Below are 17,080 nucleotides of genomic sequence, written 5' to 3' on the forward strand. Positions count from 1 at the left end.
GAGCCCAACTCATCTCCCCATGTTTCCCTTTTCCCAGAGATCCATCTCCCTCTGTACATAGCCATCAGATTGGATTGCTCTACCTCCAGTCCTTGTCCACTGAAGCACGAGCACGGCTGAAATCCAGTCAGAGAAATGAAAAGCAAAGATCACTCTTCTGGGGTGTGCGTGCAGAGGTGATCTGCCTTCACCCTTGGCCTCCCTCTAGCTCTTTCTCTATCTTCCCCAATAGAACACAGATGCTGTTTTACATGATCGGACCATAGGACTGGAGACCAGGGGAGAGGAGGCCATGTTGGGGGATAGGGGGAGGCGGGGCAACAACAGAGGCCATGGCAGACGACACAGAGTGAGTGTCATATCAGGACTGATTCTCCACCAAGGCTTCGAGACCGAGAACCATGCTTCTCTTTCTTACTGCTGCCAGCTGAGCGTCTGTCCCCTGCCAAAACCCTCATTATGGCATGCTCTCTGTCAACTTTCCGATGCTGTGCTCTAAGGACAGAGCTCTCTACTGAGCCCTAATCAAACACAACAACTGCGTTCTCGCTATACATTAATCTGTGTCATATTCTGGTGCATGGATCAGTCTCTTGGGGGTTTGGTTTGTATATTATTTCCTAAGAGCTGGATTTCATCGGGTTATCCTGAAGAATTGAAATGTTTTAGACCTAGAGAGGTAAGTGCTAATCTGGGATCATTGGTAAGGCCCTATGTGACTGGACGCCCCTCTTCCTGATTCTCCATTTCAGCTTTTACTCACAGCCATAGAGCTAACTTTCCCCACGTGGCGGTTTCCATTTTCTAAGTACAGTTACAATCACAGCTGAAGGCCCGTGGTGTCCTTCCTAGGTGTCTTTGATGTTTCCCATATCAAGGAGTGAGGTTGATGATCCTTCAGGTGAATGTGACAAGAATTATGATTAAAGCAGAGGTCACACTGTGCCACTTAGAAGGGCAAGTCCTAGAGGACAGTGCAGGCTCTCCCCTTGTTTACTCACTCCAGAACCCAGCCACCATAAGGGAGGAAGTCAAATAGCCCAGGAGTAGGAGTGATGGTCTTGAGCCAAAAGCATCTCCTGTGAGTCCTCCACACAGGAAACCGTGTAGTACCCAAGACACCACTCACTGGCCCTGTATGGAGCACAACTGAGCTGCCCCACTGAGCCCGGCCCACAGCACAGATGGGTGAGCACGCTGATGTGTGTGTCCTGCTGTTTTGAAGCAGTAGGCTGTGTAGTGCTTTTTGTACTCACAAAGCAGAGAATACATGAAGTTGTCCGGGTGCTGGGAGGGTTACTCAGTTGGAAAGGGGCTTGCCACACAGACCTGGGTTCAGATCCCCAGCACACATATAAAAATCTGGGCACAGTTGGTATACACTTGCAATTCTTGCCCTGGGAAAGCAGATGCAAGCAGATCCCAGGGTCTATTCCATGAGCTCCAGGTTCAGTGAGAGACCCGATCTCAAATTAATGTGAAAAAGAATGGAGGTCACATGATGTCAAACTCAAATCTCCAACTACACACACACATAAATACACCCACTCGTGCACACACACACATACACATATATGCATGCACACACATGTGCATGCAAGTACACACAAACACACACATGCATGTGCATACATACATGCACACATACAAACACACATGCACACATACATGTGCGGGTAAGTGCACAAAATACACACATGCACACACAAACATACACATGTATATACACATGCACATACATGTGCTTGCACATGCACAAACACATACATGTGCATACACATGTGCATGGGCAAGATACACACATGTACACAAACACATACAAGGTTTTAGGGTTGGATTTTTTTTAACTGTGTAGGAATAAAGAAGCAGTTAACTTAGTAGATCAGAAGTCATATTAAACTTGTGTTACCTTCACATGGCCATGTTTTGTGAGTTGTGTGTAGTCTCTGGAACCAGGCTCTGAAGTGATGTAGCCCAAAAATATCACTTGATTTGAACAATTTTTCAGCAGTTTTGAAACTGCAATAGCCTGTAGCTTCCTGTCAAGGTCATCTCTAAAAAAAATGCAAAAGGAGTCTCTTCATGACATGTGTAAAACAAAAGAAAGGCAGGTAACCAAATTCCCTCAAAATATCCTCAAACGGTAAAAACCAGAGCTATTTCTATTGGGAAAGGGTCTGAATTTTTACAATGAACAAGACATAGAACCACACTTCAAACTGGGCTTGACAAACGCTTGACTAAGAAGAACCTTTCTCTAGAAACCAGTGAGTCAAGTTCATTCAAAAATCCTTCTTAGGGCCGAAGAGATAGCTTAGCACTTAAGAGGACTTGCTGTTCTTGGAATGGAATTTGGTCATGTCACGCATCCCTGTCGGCTAGCTACAACTACCTGTGACGTCAGCATCAAAGCATTTGTTACATTCTTCTGGCCTCCTCAGGCACCCACACTCATGTGCACATCCCCACTCACAGGGACACACAGGCACATGGTTATAAATAAATCAAACCTTTAAGTTTCTCTTCCAAACACAGAATCTGTTCAACCTTTTTTCAGTATTAAATCATGGCAGGTGCGGAGACGCGGCTCAGTGGCAGAACACTTCCTTCACACACAAAGGCTCTACGTTTACTCTCAACATTGTGAGTGAATTTAATACACAAGTAAATGGAGAAAGTGTGGCAGTGATGTGAGACCGGGTCACCAGGATCACAGCTAAAGAATGGATATCAAAGCAAAAGACCCAGGGACACTCGTAAGAGGGAGAGTTGTAACCTTCATAAAACAGCCCAGGCTTGTGGAACTACATTGTTACTTCAATGGAAGATTTTCTGAATGTCTCCTCTGCTCTCTTGCCCAAATACTGGCTGTGTATCTTGCCTTTAATATACTAATTACTGTAGGCATGAAACAGATAAATAGGCAAGCTTTCTTTCAAGGGACTTCCAGTTCCAGAAAAAAGAACATCATGTTTGATATGACCTAGAGACACCTTGGGAACTTCAAACAACATGAATTTAATATAGGGGATTGGTTACTTGTGTGATGAAAAGCCAATCGGGGAGCAGAGATACAATCTGAGGTTGGCAGCAATGAGACACTAGCACTGTCTCTACCACTGGAAGTAGAACTGACAGAAGTGACCCTACAGGGTCAGTTGGAAGCCAGCACTGGCTAGAGGGGGATGGGCTAATGCAGGGACTTCCATGAAAGTGATCTAGGTACTGCAGCCACAGAAGAGGCTCAACTGCTGCCAGCGATACCAGAAAAAAGCCCAGAGAAGGGATAAGAAATTCTCAGGTGTCTTCCTTTTATTGCCTTCCAACTTTGTGCCTCTTGTTGACTAAATCCATCTAGAAAGCAGAAGGCAAAGGACTCTGGGATATCTCATTCCTTGCACTATATAGACACGAGTGGGTCCAAAGGATAGACCCATGAGTAAATGAGTAGTTGGCAAATAAAGGCATTTTCCTAGAAAGAAGGGTGAGTGTTACAGGGACAAAAGGAGATGGGGAAGATCGATGGGAACTGAGAGCACTGGAGAGATCTTGAAGAAGATTGGAAGACAGGACCTAGCAGAGTGTACGTGTTGGACGGCCAGTGCTACCTATCACTGTGAAAATGTGAGGAAAGAAGGGAATGTCACATAGTGCCCTTGAATCCCAGCAGTACAGCTATTTATGCCAATGGCCCTGTAAGGACAGGGAGTGTGTTGTTGTTGTTGTTGCTGCTGCTGCTGTTGTTTTCTGTAGTCTGGTTTCATGTGTAGATCCAGGCATGTCTGAGCGCCCGTTTTGTTCTGAATTCTTCCTAGTTGTGTGACCTGATGGTGGACATCATCTAACTTCTCTCCACCTAGTGTCTCTACAAAAAGGATGACAATGTGGCACTTTGCCCATACAACATGAAGATTAAACATGGCCGCCACGAATGTATGGAGAGCTACCACTCAAGACACAGTCACGACCTTGTATGGCCATCAAGGCTCAAACGTACAAACCACAAGCAATAGGGACAATAATCTAAAGGGGTTTTTGTTTGTTTTGTTTTGTTGTTTTTGTTTTTTGTTTTTTTGTTTTGTTTTGTTTTTTGTTTTTTTTGTTTTGTTTTGTTTTTTGTTTTTTTGAGATAGGAAGAAAGGTTATTTCATTTTTAAAAAATCAAAGTAATAGGTTACTAGTACTTCTTGGCTTCTGTAAACTATTAAGTAATCCAAAGAAACCCACTCATGATTCCCGAAGTGTGTCACCACAAAATCCACCAGTCTGTCGGAGATGTTAACTGTCATGGTTATGGCTGGTGCGATCTCGCCCTCTGGTGACGGAAGAAGGTGATGTTCCGATCTCACAATCGGGTACCGAGACAGAACCATAATCCTGTAGGAGAAAGAGAAAAAGCAGAGCAGTCTGGTTCTCAGCCTGTCTAGGAGATGAGACGAAGGAAGCGCATTAAAAAGTCAGGTCACATGACAGGTATCCACCGAGGGGCGCTCAGAGCAGGAGTGTGGTGAAGACGTCTATGGAAGTCTGTATGCTAGTCCATTGCCTCTTCCTAGTCAGCCCATCCTGCTGTGTTAATCACAGTACCAGGTGCTTTGCAGCAAATGCCATTGGAGACATAAAAACAGCAGTGTTGATATAATGAAAAGCCCACCTGACTTCTTGTGTTGTTACTGTAACAATATCCCAAGCCACTTCTCTCTCTCTCTCTCCCTCTCCCTCTCCCTCTAGCTTGTTTTCTTCACGCATAGCATACTATCCCACTACCTGTGCGCGCTCTCTCTCTCTCTCTCTCTCTCTCTCTCTCTCTCTCTCTCTCTCTCTCTCTCTCTCTCTCTCTGCAGCTTGTTTTCTTCACCCATAGCACATAACACAGTCTCAGACTGTCTGGTTTATTTCTTTGTGAACATGTTTCTAGTTGTCCTTCAGTCTTTGCAGAGGACAGATTCCAGGATTCCCATAAAAACACACAAGTTCAGATGAGTGTCCTATGCAAAATCATGTTACATTTACATACAATCTTCCTGAGTGTGTTAATTCATCTCTGGGCTATCTTATAGTATCTAAATTAAGGCCCATACATTAGTTCATTTACTTGAACTCAATAGAGTCCATAATCAGTGGCGAATTCAAGTTTTACCTTTTTTTGAAACTTTCTACTTTTTAAAGACTCATTTATTTATTTATTGGGGTGGGGGTGCACCTGTCTGTGCTCACAGAGGTCAAAAAAGGGAGTCAGATCCCTCAGAACTGGAGTTCTGGTATTTACAGAGTTTGCTGTGTATAGTGGGATCTTAACTCTGGTCTTCATGATTGTGTAGCAAGTGCCTGTAGGTGCCTTAGCCATCTCTCTAGCCCTGCTCTTTGAAACACTGTAGACTTTTTCAAATATGTTTAGTTTCAAATTGTTTGAATTCAGGAGTAAAGAAGCTGCTATGGAAGGCCAGCTGTGTTCTTGTCTTTTACACTATACTATAACTTACCTGAAAATATCAGACAGGATCAGCATTGTGACCCCCCCCCCCGCCCCCAGCCTTGAGGAGCTGATCTGGGTGAAGAAGCAGTAATGTCCAGCCCTCAGGATCCACTGTGAAAATTCATGGCTATGCATAATGTTAGCACTTCCCTTCCTCCCTGTCACTGGGTCACTGAGACATAGTCACAGGACAGTGCCAACTTCCCAGCCCAAGCCATAGCTTATCCTCTGCTTAGCATTAATCCCCAAGCTCCACTCACCCCCATGTGTGATCCCTGGTGCTTGGCCCAAAGTCTGTATAGAAACCCAACTTCTCCCCCAGCCACATGGTTAAGTCATTGTTCCCCATATAGGGCTTAGAAGCGTCACTCTCCAAAATGGTAATAAAATCTGCACCTGTTTGGAGGAAAGGGGACCAAAAAGCAGCCGGTAAGGAAGCAACAGTATAAAAAGCAATTAACAGAAACTTTATGGGTTTATTACTGTTTTGTTTGGTTGAGGCAAGGGCTCGTTTGGTAGTCAGGGCTGGCCTCTTAACTCATGATTTTCCTACCTCTACCTCCCAAGTGCTGGGGCTACAGATGTATACCGCCATACTCAGCAGAATGTTATTCTCGACCCTCACCTCATGAACCCCAAAACTAATCATTCTTATGCATCCTAAGAATATGGCTCAGATCTGTGCTGGGTGCTTATAACTTAATTAAAGCGTAAGACATTTTAAGGAAGGAGAAAAGTACGACTTCGCTACACTTTCTACTATTTTATGTTTTTTTTACTTGCTTTTTTGTTTTGTTTTCATTTGTTTGTTTGTTTGTTTGTTTGTTTGAGACAAGGTTTCTCTGTGTATCCCTGGCTGTCCTGGAACTCAGTCTGTAGACCAAGCTGGCTTCGAACTCAGAGATCTACCTACCTCTGCCTCCCAAGTCCTGGGATCAAAGGCGTCTGTCACCACTGCCTGACTTGTTTTTAAAATAGTCTTGACACTTTCCCCAGAAGTTCAAATAATCTTCATGTCATTTACAAATTTGCAGCTTATGTGCAGAAACAGTAGAATACTGTACACTTGGCTTTTTATGTTTTTGAGACAGGCTGTTATGTAGCCCAGGCTGGCCTTGTAATGTAGCCCAGGCTGGCCTCATAACGTAGCCCAGGATGACCTCGAACTTCTGTCTTATCTCTACTCGCAGAGTGCTGGGGTTCACAGGTATGTGTCACTGTGCCTACTTTATTCAGTAGTAGGGGCTGAACCCAGGCTTTGCATATATTAGGCCAGCACTCTACCCACTAAGTCACATCTCCAACCCCACAATGACATTCTAGTCCAAGGCAAAAAGCCCCATGGTACTGGTATAGAAATGAGTTTGTCAGCTTTTCTTAGACTCTGCACTGACGTGTCTGTGAGCCTTCTAAGCAGGACCGAAGCACTTCTCAGAGGCTGTGCTTCACGTGGAGAACAGCCAGAACCTTACTCCTTTACTGTCGTGCTGCATACACCGTGAAGTGTTCAGACCTGGATCCCCACATGCTGCGGGATGCTTCATGAAGAGAAAACTCCTCAAGGGCACAGAGACAAGATTGGCCTTGGGGCTTTAGGAAAACAATTTTCTTTTCCTTTTCTTCTTTTTTATGTGTGTTAGTGTTTTGCCCCCGTGTATCCCTGTGTGCAGATGTCAGATCCCCTGTAAGTGGAGTTACAAACAGATGTAAGTCATGTGAGCGTTGGGAATTGAACCTGGGTCCTCTGGAAAAGCAGTCAGTGCTCCTAACCACTGAGCCATCTCTCTAGCCCCTGAAAACAGTTTTCACCATACATTCAACTCTTTCTGCTTGACAGTCCATTAGGTTCTTAGATCCCCAGGTGACAAGCGCAGGAGCATCTCTGACAGCAAAGGCAGAAGATGAACCTCCTGTAGCCACCCAGTACGATAGGCTGTTCAGGATCAATGAATTGATTGCTCCAAAGGACAGCTGAGGTGCGAGATTATAGACCTGACCACGAAGTGAAGCCTCATTAGGGACTTAGCACATACAAAGCAATCTTAAGACTCGGGGACTTGGGGAGAATAAAAGGAAGCACGGTGGTTTCTCAGAACCTGGAGCCAGTTTCAGCAGGACTCACCCGTCTGCTTGAGCAGCTGAGCAGACCGCTCTAGATTGGACCATCCTTCATTGTCGTATCCAAACCTAAAAGGCCAGATGGCAGCCGAGACCACGTCCGCTGGTGCCTGAGGAATTGTTGAAGTGATAATTTTGTATAACTATGAACAGTGGAAGTTTGGGGTCCCACCCTTCTCTACCTCTCTCCTATTAAAATTCACATTTCAGAAAAGAAAATCCCATAGGCATTTACCCAGATTTAAAATATAAAAATAAGGACCTTACCTTATGGTCCTCTCAAAGCAAATTTGTGAACTTCTAGCTTAAACTTGGCTGCTCAGACAAATGTTTGGAAAGTGTTTCTAATAACCATTGCTTATAGTGTGTGTGTGTGTGTGTGTGTGTGTGTGTGTGTGTGTGTGTGTGTGGTGATGATGATGATGATGGTGATGCATAGAACACTACCTATCCCCATTAAATTAGTCCCACCACAGAAAAATCATAAACAAATGAAGTCACACACTTAACAGAACCCTAGCCTTAACAGATGAAGTTGAGTAACACATTTCCATGGGAATGAATCACATGAAGACGGTTTTAAGTTTTTTAAAAAGTGTTAATGTAAAACAACAGAGTGGCACACTCCTTCAGTCCCAGAACTTGGAAGTCAGAGGCAGGCAGATCTCTGTGAGTTCCAGACCAGTCCCAGTCTACAGTGCAAGTTCCAGGACAGCCAAGGCTACATTAAAAGAACAAACAATCAAACAAACAAACAAACAAAAATCCTGTCTCAAAAACTCAAAAAAAAAAAAGGTGTTAAAGTTGCAAGCAATGTAGCTGGAATTAAAAACACAGACACAACAATATTGACAATATTGTTTGGGCTTCTATAATATGCCTTAACACTGTGGAAAAATGCATGGGGATTGATTTTTAAAAATGCTTTGGGATGGAGAACTGGCTTAATAGTTTAGAATGTACTGGTATTGCTGAGGACCTGAGTTCAGATCCCAGCACCCATGTTCTTTGGTTCACAGCCCCTTGGAACTCCAGCTCCAAGTGGATCCAAGGCCTCTGGCCTGTAAAGGCCCTTGTATTCAATTACATGTGCCTATGCACGTGGGTACATGCACAATCACGTAATTAACAATAAGAGAAATCTCAAATAAACAAGCAAATAAGGAAAAACCACCTTCCTCAATGTTGTGGCTTAATCGTCAAGTTTATCCAATGCTCATTTGCTCAAGCTACTCTCTCGGGAGACCGTAGTGCTGATCTGGGACGTTTCGGAACATTTTGCACATGTAACCACACTGACAGGTGAAGGGCTGTAAGGGCAGGGCTTATGAGTTTATGTCCTTGATGTGCCAGATGCAACAGGGCACCAAGCAAGCTCCCACCACCACAGAGAGTCCCAGCCACTATGCCTCCCTCCCCTGAAACTGAGCTGGAAAATATCCTTCTCCCAGGCTGTTCTAACAGACATTTTGTCCCAGCAAGAACCTTCAATGCCAGCCCTTGGCAGAGGCAGGAGGATCTCTGTAAGTTACAGGGTAGCCAAGGCTACCCAGAAAGACTATTTCTTAAACGTGCGTGTATGTATATATGTACATGCACGTATTTAAATATGTATATGCACGTGTGTGTGTGTATATATATATGTATGCATGTGAGTGAAAGTATTTGCATGAGTGTGTGTGTACATGTTTGTATGATATTTGTGTTCATGCCTGCATGTGAGTGTGTGTGCATGTGTGTATATGTGTGTATCATGTGTGTGTGAGAGCGAAAGTATGTGCATGAGAGTATTGTGTGTGCGCATGTTCATATGATACTTGCGTGCATGTGTGAACATGTATGCATGTGTGTGTGTGTGTGTGTGTGTGTTTGTATGTATGTATTCTAAATCCCTGCACTTCCTCTGTACTGCTCCGCTCAGAAAGCCTCTTTCTTGGAGCACTGAAAGACCCCTACATTTTTTCTTGGCTTTAGCACCCATGTTTACGTCTATTAGTCCTTCATTCTTCACAGGTGTCTCACCTCGGCTAGTGAAACCCTGTGTGATGAGGCCCTCCTCAGCCTTTGCACCTACATCAGCCTCCACTCCATAACAGTTCAGCCCTGCAGGCCACTCGGATGCATCTCAAACACTCTGAGCTGGCTCTCCCTCGATCCTTCATACAAATTTCCTAGCTGAATCACAGCTGGATTACATCTAAATAATTGGATTTTTTAAAAAATCAACTTTCAAGTCTCGTCGCAAATGTCAGAGAAGCCTTCCCTAACTGCCCGACACTAACTTTCCATTCTACAGTTTCCTGAGAAGCCACTGGGCCTACAGCCAGTCTGTCTTCATTTTTTCTCCTGAACACCGTCTTTTTTTTTTTTTTTTCTTTTTTTCGGAGCTGGGAACCAAACCCAGGGCCTTGTGCTTGCTAGGCAAGCGCTCTATCACTGAACTAAATCCCCAGCCCCCTGAACACCAATTTTATCCACTAGAATGCACAGTGGGGGAGCGCAGAGATCTTGTCCCTCCAGCCCTGGGCATAGCAAGAGGCAGTGGGTAAACATTTGCCAAATGAGTAAGTGGACGAATGAACAAGCAAATGAATCAAATCCAAACAATTCCTTCCCTAAGAACTTCTGGCTGACACCAGCATCCTCTTCATCCGGAGAGCATATTGTAACAATAAAAACTAACACGGAAAGGGCAAGCAAAAGTGCCCGTATTGGTGGTTTATTACTCTCTCCTTACTAGGAAATAGTTGCTGGGTGGGCCCTGGGTTTAGTATTGAGCATAACTTGAGGAGAAGGAGCGGGAGGAGAGGGGAGCCAGAGAAACATGGAAACAGTCTCCTTCCTTAGGATCGCTTTCTACTGAATATGAAAGCATTTTTTCCTGGTAGTACAGATTGCTAGGATTCAGCAATAACTCTCAAATTCTATTTTATCTCAAACCGTAACTCTGGCTGCACCGTGAAATACAATTGTCTCTTTACCAGAACAGATGGGAAACATAGCTTCGCAATGGCTTCTTCTTCTTCTGTCTCTCTATAGGAGTGGGCACACGTCTAAATGTTTAAAATGACAAAAAGCGAAGGACAAAATAATGTCCACGCCATGGCAACGTACAAGACATATATCGTTTACAAAACCGAGGATTCTTTCCTCATACTCTCCTTGAATAGAAGATGTTCATATTCACATCCTCAGCAATCTCTATCAAGTACAAAATACTCTGTCTTTTACAGTTTATATTGATTAAATCATGAATGAAAACTAAGTGCAGACGAAAGGCACGAGCAAGTTGCCATTATCATTTCCTTAATTGTTCCGTCCTATGACTACGAGTAAAGGTAATGGGACCCAGTGTCTTAAAGTCACTGTACCCAGGTCTAGCATTGAGTCAAACAGTGATATAGAAATAGCAACAGAAGAGGGCTGGAGAGATGGCTCAGTGGTTAAGAGCACTGACTGCCCTTCCAGAGGTCCTGAGTTCAATTCCCAACAACCACATGGTGGCTCGCAACCATCTGTAATGGGATCCGATGCCCTCTTCCTGTAGGTGTAACAGTGACTCACATATATAAAATAAATAAATAAACTACTTAAACAGCCAAAACCCGAATTGCCCCAGCAATAGATGGGTTAATGAAGCAAACAAATCATTCTCTTCAAATGAATAAATGTAAATGGCTAATAAGTAGAAGGAAAAACATCCCTTCAGGAAAATACAGATTCATGCTATAGTGCGAGATGACTACCGTCCAGAAAACACACGAGAACACACGTGGAGAATGAGGAACCTTTCATCTCTGTGCATTGGAACATGGAGTAGTACACCCACTCCGGAAGTCAGTATAAAGGTTCCTCCAGACGCTGAGACCACCAGGCTGCCGTGATGGCTCAGCAGTTAAGAACACTAACTGTTCATACAGAGGACCTGAGTTTGATTCCCAGTGCCTACATGTAGGCTCACGACCACCTGCAACTCGTTCTGAAGCCCTCTTCTGACCTCTTCAGACCTCTGAGGGCACCAGGTACACACATGGTGTACAGACATACATGCAGGCAAAATATACACACAAAATAAAAGTAAACCATCTACATCAACTAAACCACAAGTACCATATAGTCAGCTTATACAATTCTTGGGTAGACACCTAATGGGGTCTAAGTTAACACAGCACAGAGATGTTTGCACGTCCACATTGGTTGCTGTAGTAGTCACAATAGCCAATACTTGGAACCAACCAAGCTGCCCATGAATAAAGAAAATGTACACAATGGAGTTTTACTGAACCAAAAAGAGTGAAATCGTGTCATTTGCCTGAAAAAGGATACAACTAGAGACCATCATGTTAAGTGAAACAAGCTGGACTCAGAAAAATAAATATTGTAGGATGATGTGTTTGTGCGCTGTGCAAACTTTACCCTTGCGCTATTCAACTGCTGATTTCTTACATCTTCTTCCAACCTGGACACAGCATTGCAATGCTTAGACCAAGACCCTCCTGTCTCACGTTTGTGTAAACACTCCTTACCATTTATTCTCTGCCTTGTCAATAAATGCAGTCACCCAATGACTGAGTAGAATAGAGAATAAGGCGGGACATCTGCCAACCGGAGAAAGGAGAGAGGGAGAGAGAGGGAAGGAGAAGGAGGAAGAGGGAAGGGAAGGAGGGAGAGGGAAGGGAAGGAGGGAGAGAGTGGGGAGGGGGAGGGGGAGGAAAGAGGGGGGAGAGAGGGAAAGAGGGTGATTCGGGTCAGCTGGCAGGATGGAGGAATTGGAGCCATGAAGAAGGGATCCAAAAGGCCAGTTCAACATTAAAATGCAAGCATCATGGGATGGGGTTGGGACGTAGCCAGATTAGAAAGCAATGGTCGATCATTTAATTGCTCAGCTATTGAGGTGGAGATTTAAGTAAATATTGGTTTATCTGTGTACTTTTTGGGGACAAACATAAAGAAATACAGTCATGATCAGTTTATTGTTTACATTTATATTAAGAATAGCTCATTTACAAAATATCACATATTTTCCCTCATATTTGTAATTGAAATAAATACATATATACTATAAAAGTAGAAGGGAGGGCTGTGGACTGTAGGGAGAAAAAGTTATTCATGGAAGAGACAGATAAAAAACTGTTAAAAAACAGATAAAAGAGGCCAGGTGTCAAAACATTGTCAAATAAAAGTTTAAGATCATATATAAATCAGATAGATAGATAGATAGATAGATAGATAGATAGATAGATAGATAGATAGATAGAAAGATAGAGAATAAAACTTCATTTCAAAATGTTAATTACTAGGGTTGGGGATTTAGCTCAGTGGTAGAGCGCTTGCCTAGCAAGCGCAAGGCCCTGGGTTCGGTCCCCAGCTCCGAAAAAAAGAAAAAAAGGTTAATTACTTACCCCGTGGCCTAATTTTCTCTCATAGGTTCTGTGCCGCAGTCCTAATCCCAGTAACCCCACACCAACAAGCAGCCACAAAACTAAACAAAAAGAAGAAAGAATCATTAGAAAGAAACTAAACATTTTAAATAACCTTTTCAAAATTATATCTATTGACCGAGGAGTCTGTGCAGGACATATACACATACCCCACACTTTCAAACCAGGCCTTTAAAGACTATTCCCTGAGAGCACTCCAAGAGCAGTAACATAAAATAAAAATAAATTATAGACCACACAAGAAAAATATTTCTGTAGGCCAAAAGAGCAGGAAAAGATGTCCTTATGAACCAAGCACATAAAAGCCTTAGATGTCAAAAGTTAAAAATTAGAACATAAGGCGAGTGTGTTTACAAAGAAGACAGTGGGCTGGAGAGATGGCTCAGTGGTTAAGAGCACTGACTGCTCTCCCAGAGGTCCTGAGTTCAATTCCCAGCAACCACATGGTGGCTCACAACCATCTGTAATGAGATCTGGTTCCCTCTTCTGGTGTGTCTGAAGACAGCATCAGTGTACTCATATAGACATAACAAATAAATCTTTTTAAAAGAAGGAAGAGGAGGAGGAGGGGAAGGAGGAGGAAGAGAAGGAGGGGAGAGGGGGAGAGAGAGGGGGGTGGAGGGGAGACTGCATGCCAAAGAATGGCTGGATACTGTAAGGCTAAAGACAAAATAATCATGACATTTCATCTGTAACTTACCACCTCATATATTTTAGATTTTTATTTGCAAATTTGCCAAAGAATAGTTTCAGTAAATTAAAAAACAACAGCAGCAGATGGGCTGGAGAGATGGCTCAGTGGTTAAGAGCACTGACTGCTCTTCCAGAGATCCTGAGTTCAAATCCCAGCAACCACATGGTGGCTCACAGCCATCTGTAATGAGATCTGATGCCCTCTTCTGGTGTGTCTGAAGACAACTACAGTGTACTTATATATAATAAATAAATCTTAAAAAAAAAAACCAGCAGCAACAACAACAACAAAGACAAAATAATCGTGGAAGTTTGTAAAGACATAAACCAGACTTTTAGAGATGAAAATATAAAGGTAGAAAGATGGCTCAGTCAAGAGCACTGGACCCAAGTTTAATTCACAGCTTGTGGCAGCTTACAACTGTCTATCACCCTGGTTCCAGAGGATCTGACAGCCTTTTCTGGCCTCCATGGGCACCGGGCATGCCTGTGGTACACAGACATGCATGCTGGTGGACACACACACACACGCATGCACACACATGCACACACACACACGCACACACACACTAAAATAAATTTTTAAAATAGAAATAAAAATATGTAATTTAATGAGTGAGAAAAGGTCAACGGGCAAGATTTAGACCACGTTAGACAAAGCTTACAGGAGAATTAAGACAAAAGGCAGCACAGAGGTCAGGGCCAGCAAGATGGCTCAGCAGGTAAAGGCTGAGCTGCCAAGACAGAAGACCTGAGTTCCGTCCCCAAGACCCACATGGTGGAGGAGAGAACAGACCCTCTTAAGTTGTCCTCTGGCCTCCATACACATGCCCCGCCCTCTCATTGAATAAATAAGTAAATACATATTTTTCAATTTAAAAAAAAAAACAGAGGCAGGAAAAATGAAAGCACTTAAAAAACACAAAGAACAGAAGAAGGTGGGATCCAACTAGTTGACATGAAAAAGGACGGAAGGAAAGAGAACAAGAAAAATAATGGCAAGGGTTTCCCAGATCTAAGCAACTCGGGAATCTTCGGAGTGGAAGAGTCCACAGACTCCCGAGCAGGGTGAGGACAAACTCCATCTGCAGATGTGTCACCGTGAAGCAGCGGTCACCAACACACCGAGAAAAATCCCATTTTAAATGCAATCTTCCCACGCTAGGATAAGACATATTTAGAAATATTTTGAAGACCTATATAGCTTCAATTGCTGCCTATCTCTGTTTACTATAATACTTTGTATCCCTTGGTAAGGTTTCAAACTTTTTTTTAAGATTTATTCATTTATTTTATATAAGTACACTGTAGCTGTCCTCAGACACACCAGAAAAGGGCATCAGATCTCTTTACAGATGGTTGTGAGCCACCATGTGGTTGCTGGGAATTGAACTCAGGACCTCTGGAAGAGCAGTGAGTGCTCTTAACCACTGAGCCATCTCTCCAGCCCATGTTTCAGACTTTTAAGGGCAGAAACCAGTATTCACATGTCCTTGTATCCTACATAATTGGCACATTGCACACATTCACTAAATATTTGTGTGTAATCCAGTTCATTTAAAATGAGTCAGAGATGATTTAATGTCACGTGTGAGTCTATCGTTTATCAACATACTAATGTTAACATGTTTAATCCTCAAGAGAATAAGAATGAAATGCATGGTCTTGACTGCCTAAAGAAAGCATCTTGGAAATTCTGCCTGCTAAACTGTCTATGTTAGAAATGAAATAAAACCATACAGGATATTTAGGGTTGAAATGCCACAGAATTGGGGATTTGCTTAAATGTGTCTCAACAAACCAAAAAAAGGCAAGAAAACATCAAAGATAACCAGCAGGAAAATATGGCTTCGTGGTACTCTTAGATTCCATGATGGAAAATATATACAACCTTTAATCCCAGCACTGGGAAGTCAGAGGTAGAAGGAGCTCTGTGAGTTCATGGCCAGCCTGGGCTACATAGTGAGTTTCAGCACAGCCAAGGCTACATAGCGATCCTGTGTAGCAAAGGAAGAAAAGGGGGTGGGGGGAGCTGGGAGGACGGAAGGAAGGAAGGAAGGAAGGAAGGAAGGAAGGAAGGGGAGGGAGAAGGGGAGGAAGAAAGGAGGAAGAAGGAAGGAGGAAGGAAGGAAGAAGGAAAGAGGAAGGAAGGAGGAAAGAGGAAGGAAGGAGGAAGGAAGGAAAAAGGAAGGAGGAAGGAGGGAGGAAGGAAGGAAGGAGGAAGGAAGGAAGGAAGGAAGGAGAAGGGGAGGAAGAAAGGAGGAAGAAGAAAGGAGGAAGGGAGGAAGAAGGAAAGAGGAAGGAAGGAGGAAAGAAGAAGGAAGGAGGAAGGAAGGAAGGAAGGAAGGAAGGAAGGAAGGAAGGAAGGAAGGGAAAAAGTATATACCAAACTTTCTTAAAAGCAAATAAAACTATACTTACTAAGTTTCATGTATTTTTCAGTGCTTCTTAAAAGCATTTTAGAGCTGTTTTTTGTTTGAAGAAGAAAGTCAAGGTTTTTCTTAGGTCTAAACAGCATGCTCAATCCAATAATTACCATTATGATCCCTGTTAAAAGAGATGAGAGAGAGAATAGAAGGATGGGGCATAGCTCTGTGTGGCAGGGCATTTCCTTAGCATGCATGAGGTCCTACGTTCAATGCTCAGTATCATAAAAATTAATTCTTTAAAAAAATGGGGAGATTGGGGCTGGAAAGACCCAGTGGCTAAGGGCACTTAGTGCTTCTGCAGAGGATAAGGTAGAGAAATGGAGCTGCTATTCAGCTGCAAGGCATGCCCACTGGTCTATAGCGGTGGGGATGGAGTAACCAACCAGAAGAGGGGACAGAAATATTGGAACAGGATGACTGTAAGGAAACAGCCCTCCCCAGACTCAATACAGAGACAGTGACAGCAGGCACAAGACCTGCACAGGTTCAAGTTAGGTGAAATGCCAGCACAGAGACAGGGAAGTGGGCACAAAGTCCCTCCACTAACCAAGAAGTCATTTGCCACTGATGTCTGTTGGGAGAGGGTAAATCAGTTTTTCTCAGTGGAATGACACTGGGATTATCAACCACACCCCAAGGCAGGCCACAGGCTTACAAGTGGTTGGCTAACATAAATCAGACTCGGTGCCTTTGTGAGCACTTTCTGTTGGTCTTTTTTATTATTATGTTTGTTTTCATAAAGAGAAAAATGTGGAGTTGGGTCGGTAGAGAGGTGGGAGATGATCTTGGAGGACTTGGAGAAGGGGAAAGAATACAATCAACATGTATTGTGTGAAATTCTCTGAGAACGAGTAAAGATATTTTGTAGAAACCCACTCAGTAATGTAACCCTATTCCCACGCCACTCTCACTAAAGAAGGTTC

General features: G+C 43.4%; 1 protein-coding gene across 1 annotated transcript in view; it reads right to left on the minus strand.

Moving 5' to 3' along the window:
• Window positions 1-17,080, minus strand: part of Cwh43 (cell wall biogenesis 43 C-terminal homolog) — a 46,251-nt gene that overhangs the window by 16,600 nt on the left and 12,571 nt on the right. Inside the window, exons 8-13 of the mRNA NM_001191677.1 lie at window positions 16,150-16,275; window positions 12,997-13,076; window positions 7,599-7,704; window positions 5,737-5,872; window positions 4,228-4,377; window positions 1,910-2,054 (exon numbers count right to left, since the gene is read on the minus strand). Coding sequence (NP_001178606.1) covers window positions 1,910-2,054; window positions 4,228-4,377; window positions 5,737-5,872; window positions 7,599-7,704; window positions 12,997-13,076; window positions 16,150-16,275 — 743 coding nt within the window. The remainder of the gene's footprint in view (window positions 1-1,909; window positions 2,055-4,227; window positions 4,378-5,736; window positions 5,873-7,598; window positions 7,705-12,996; window positions 13,077-16,149; window positions 16,276-17,080) is intronic.

The sequence above is a fragment of the Rattus norvegicus genome, chromosome 14 (genome assembly GCF_036323735.1).
Source record: "Rattus norvegicus strain BN/NHsdMcwi chromosome 14, GRCr8, whole genome shotgun sequence".
NCBI classification, from domain to species: Eukaryota; Metazoa; Chordata; class Mammalia; order Rodentia; family Muridae; genus Rattus; species Rattus norvegicus.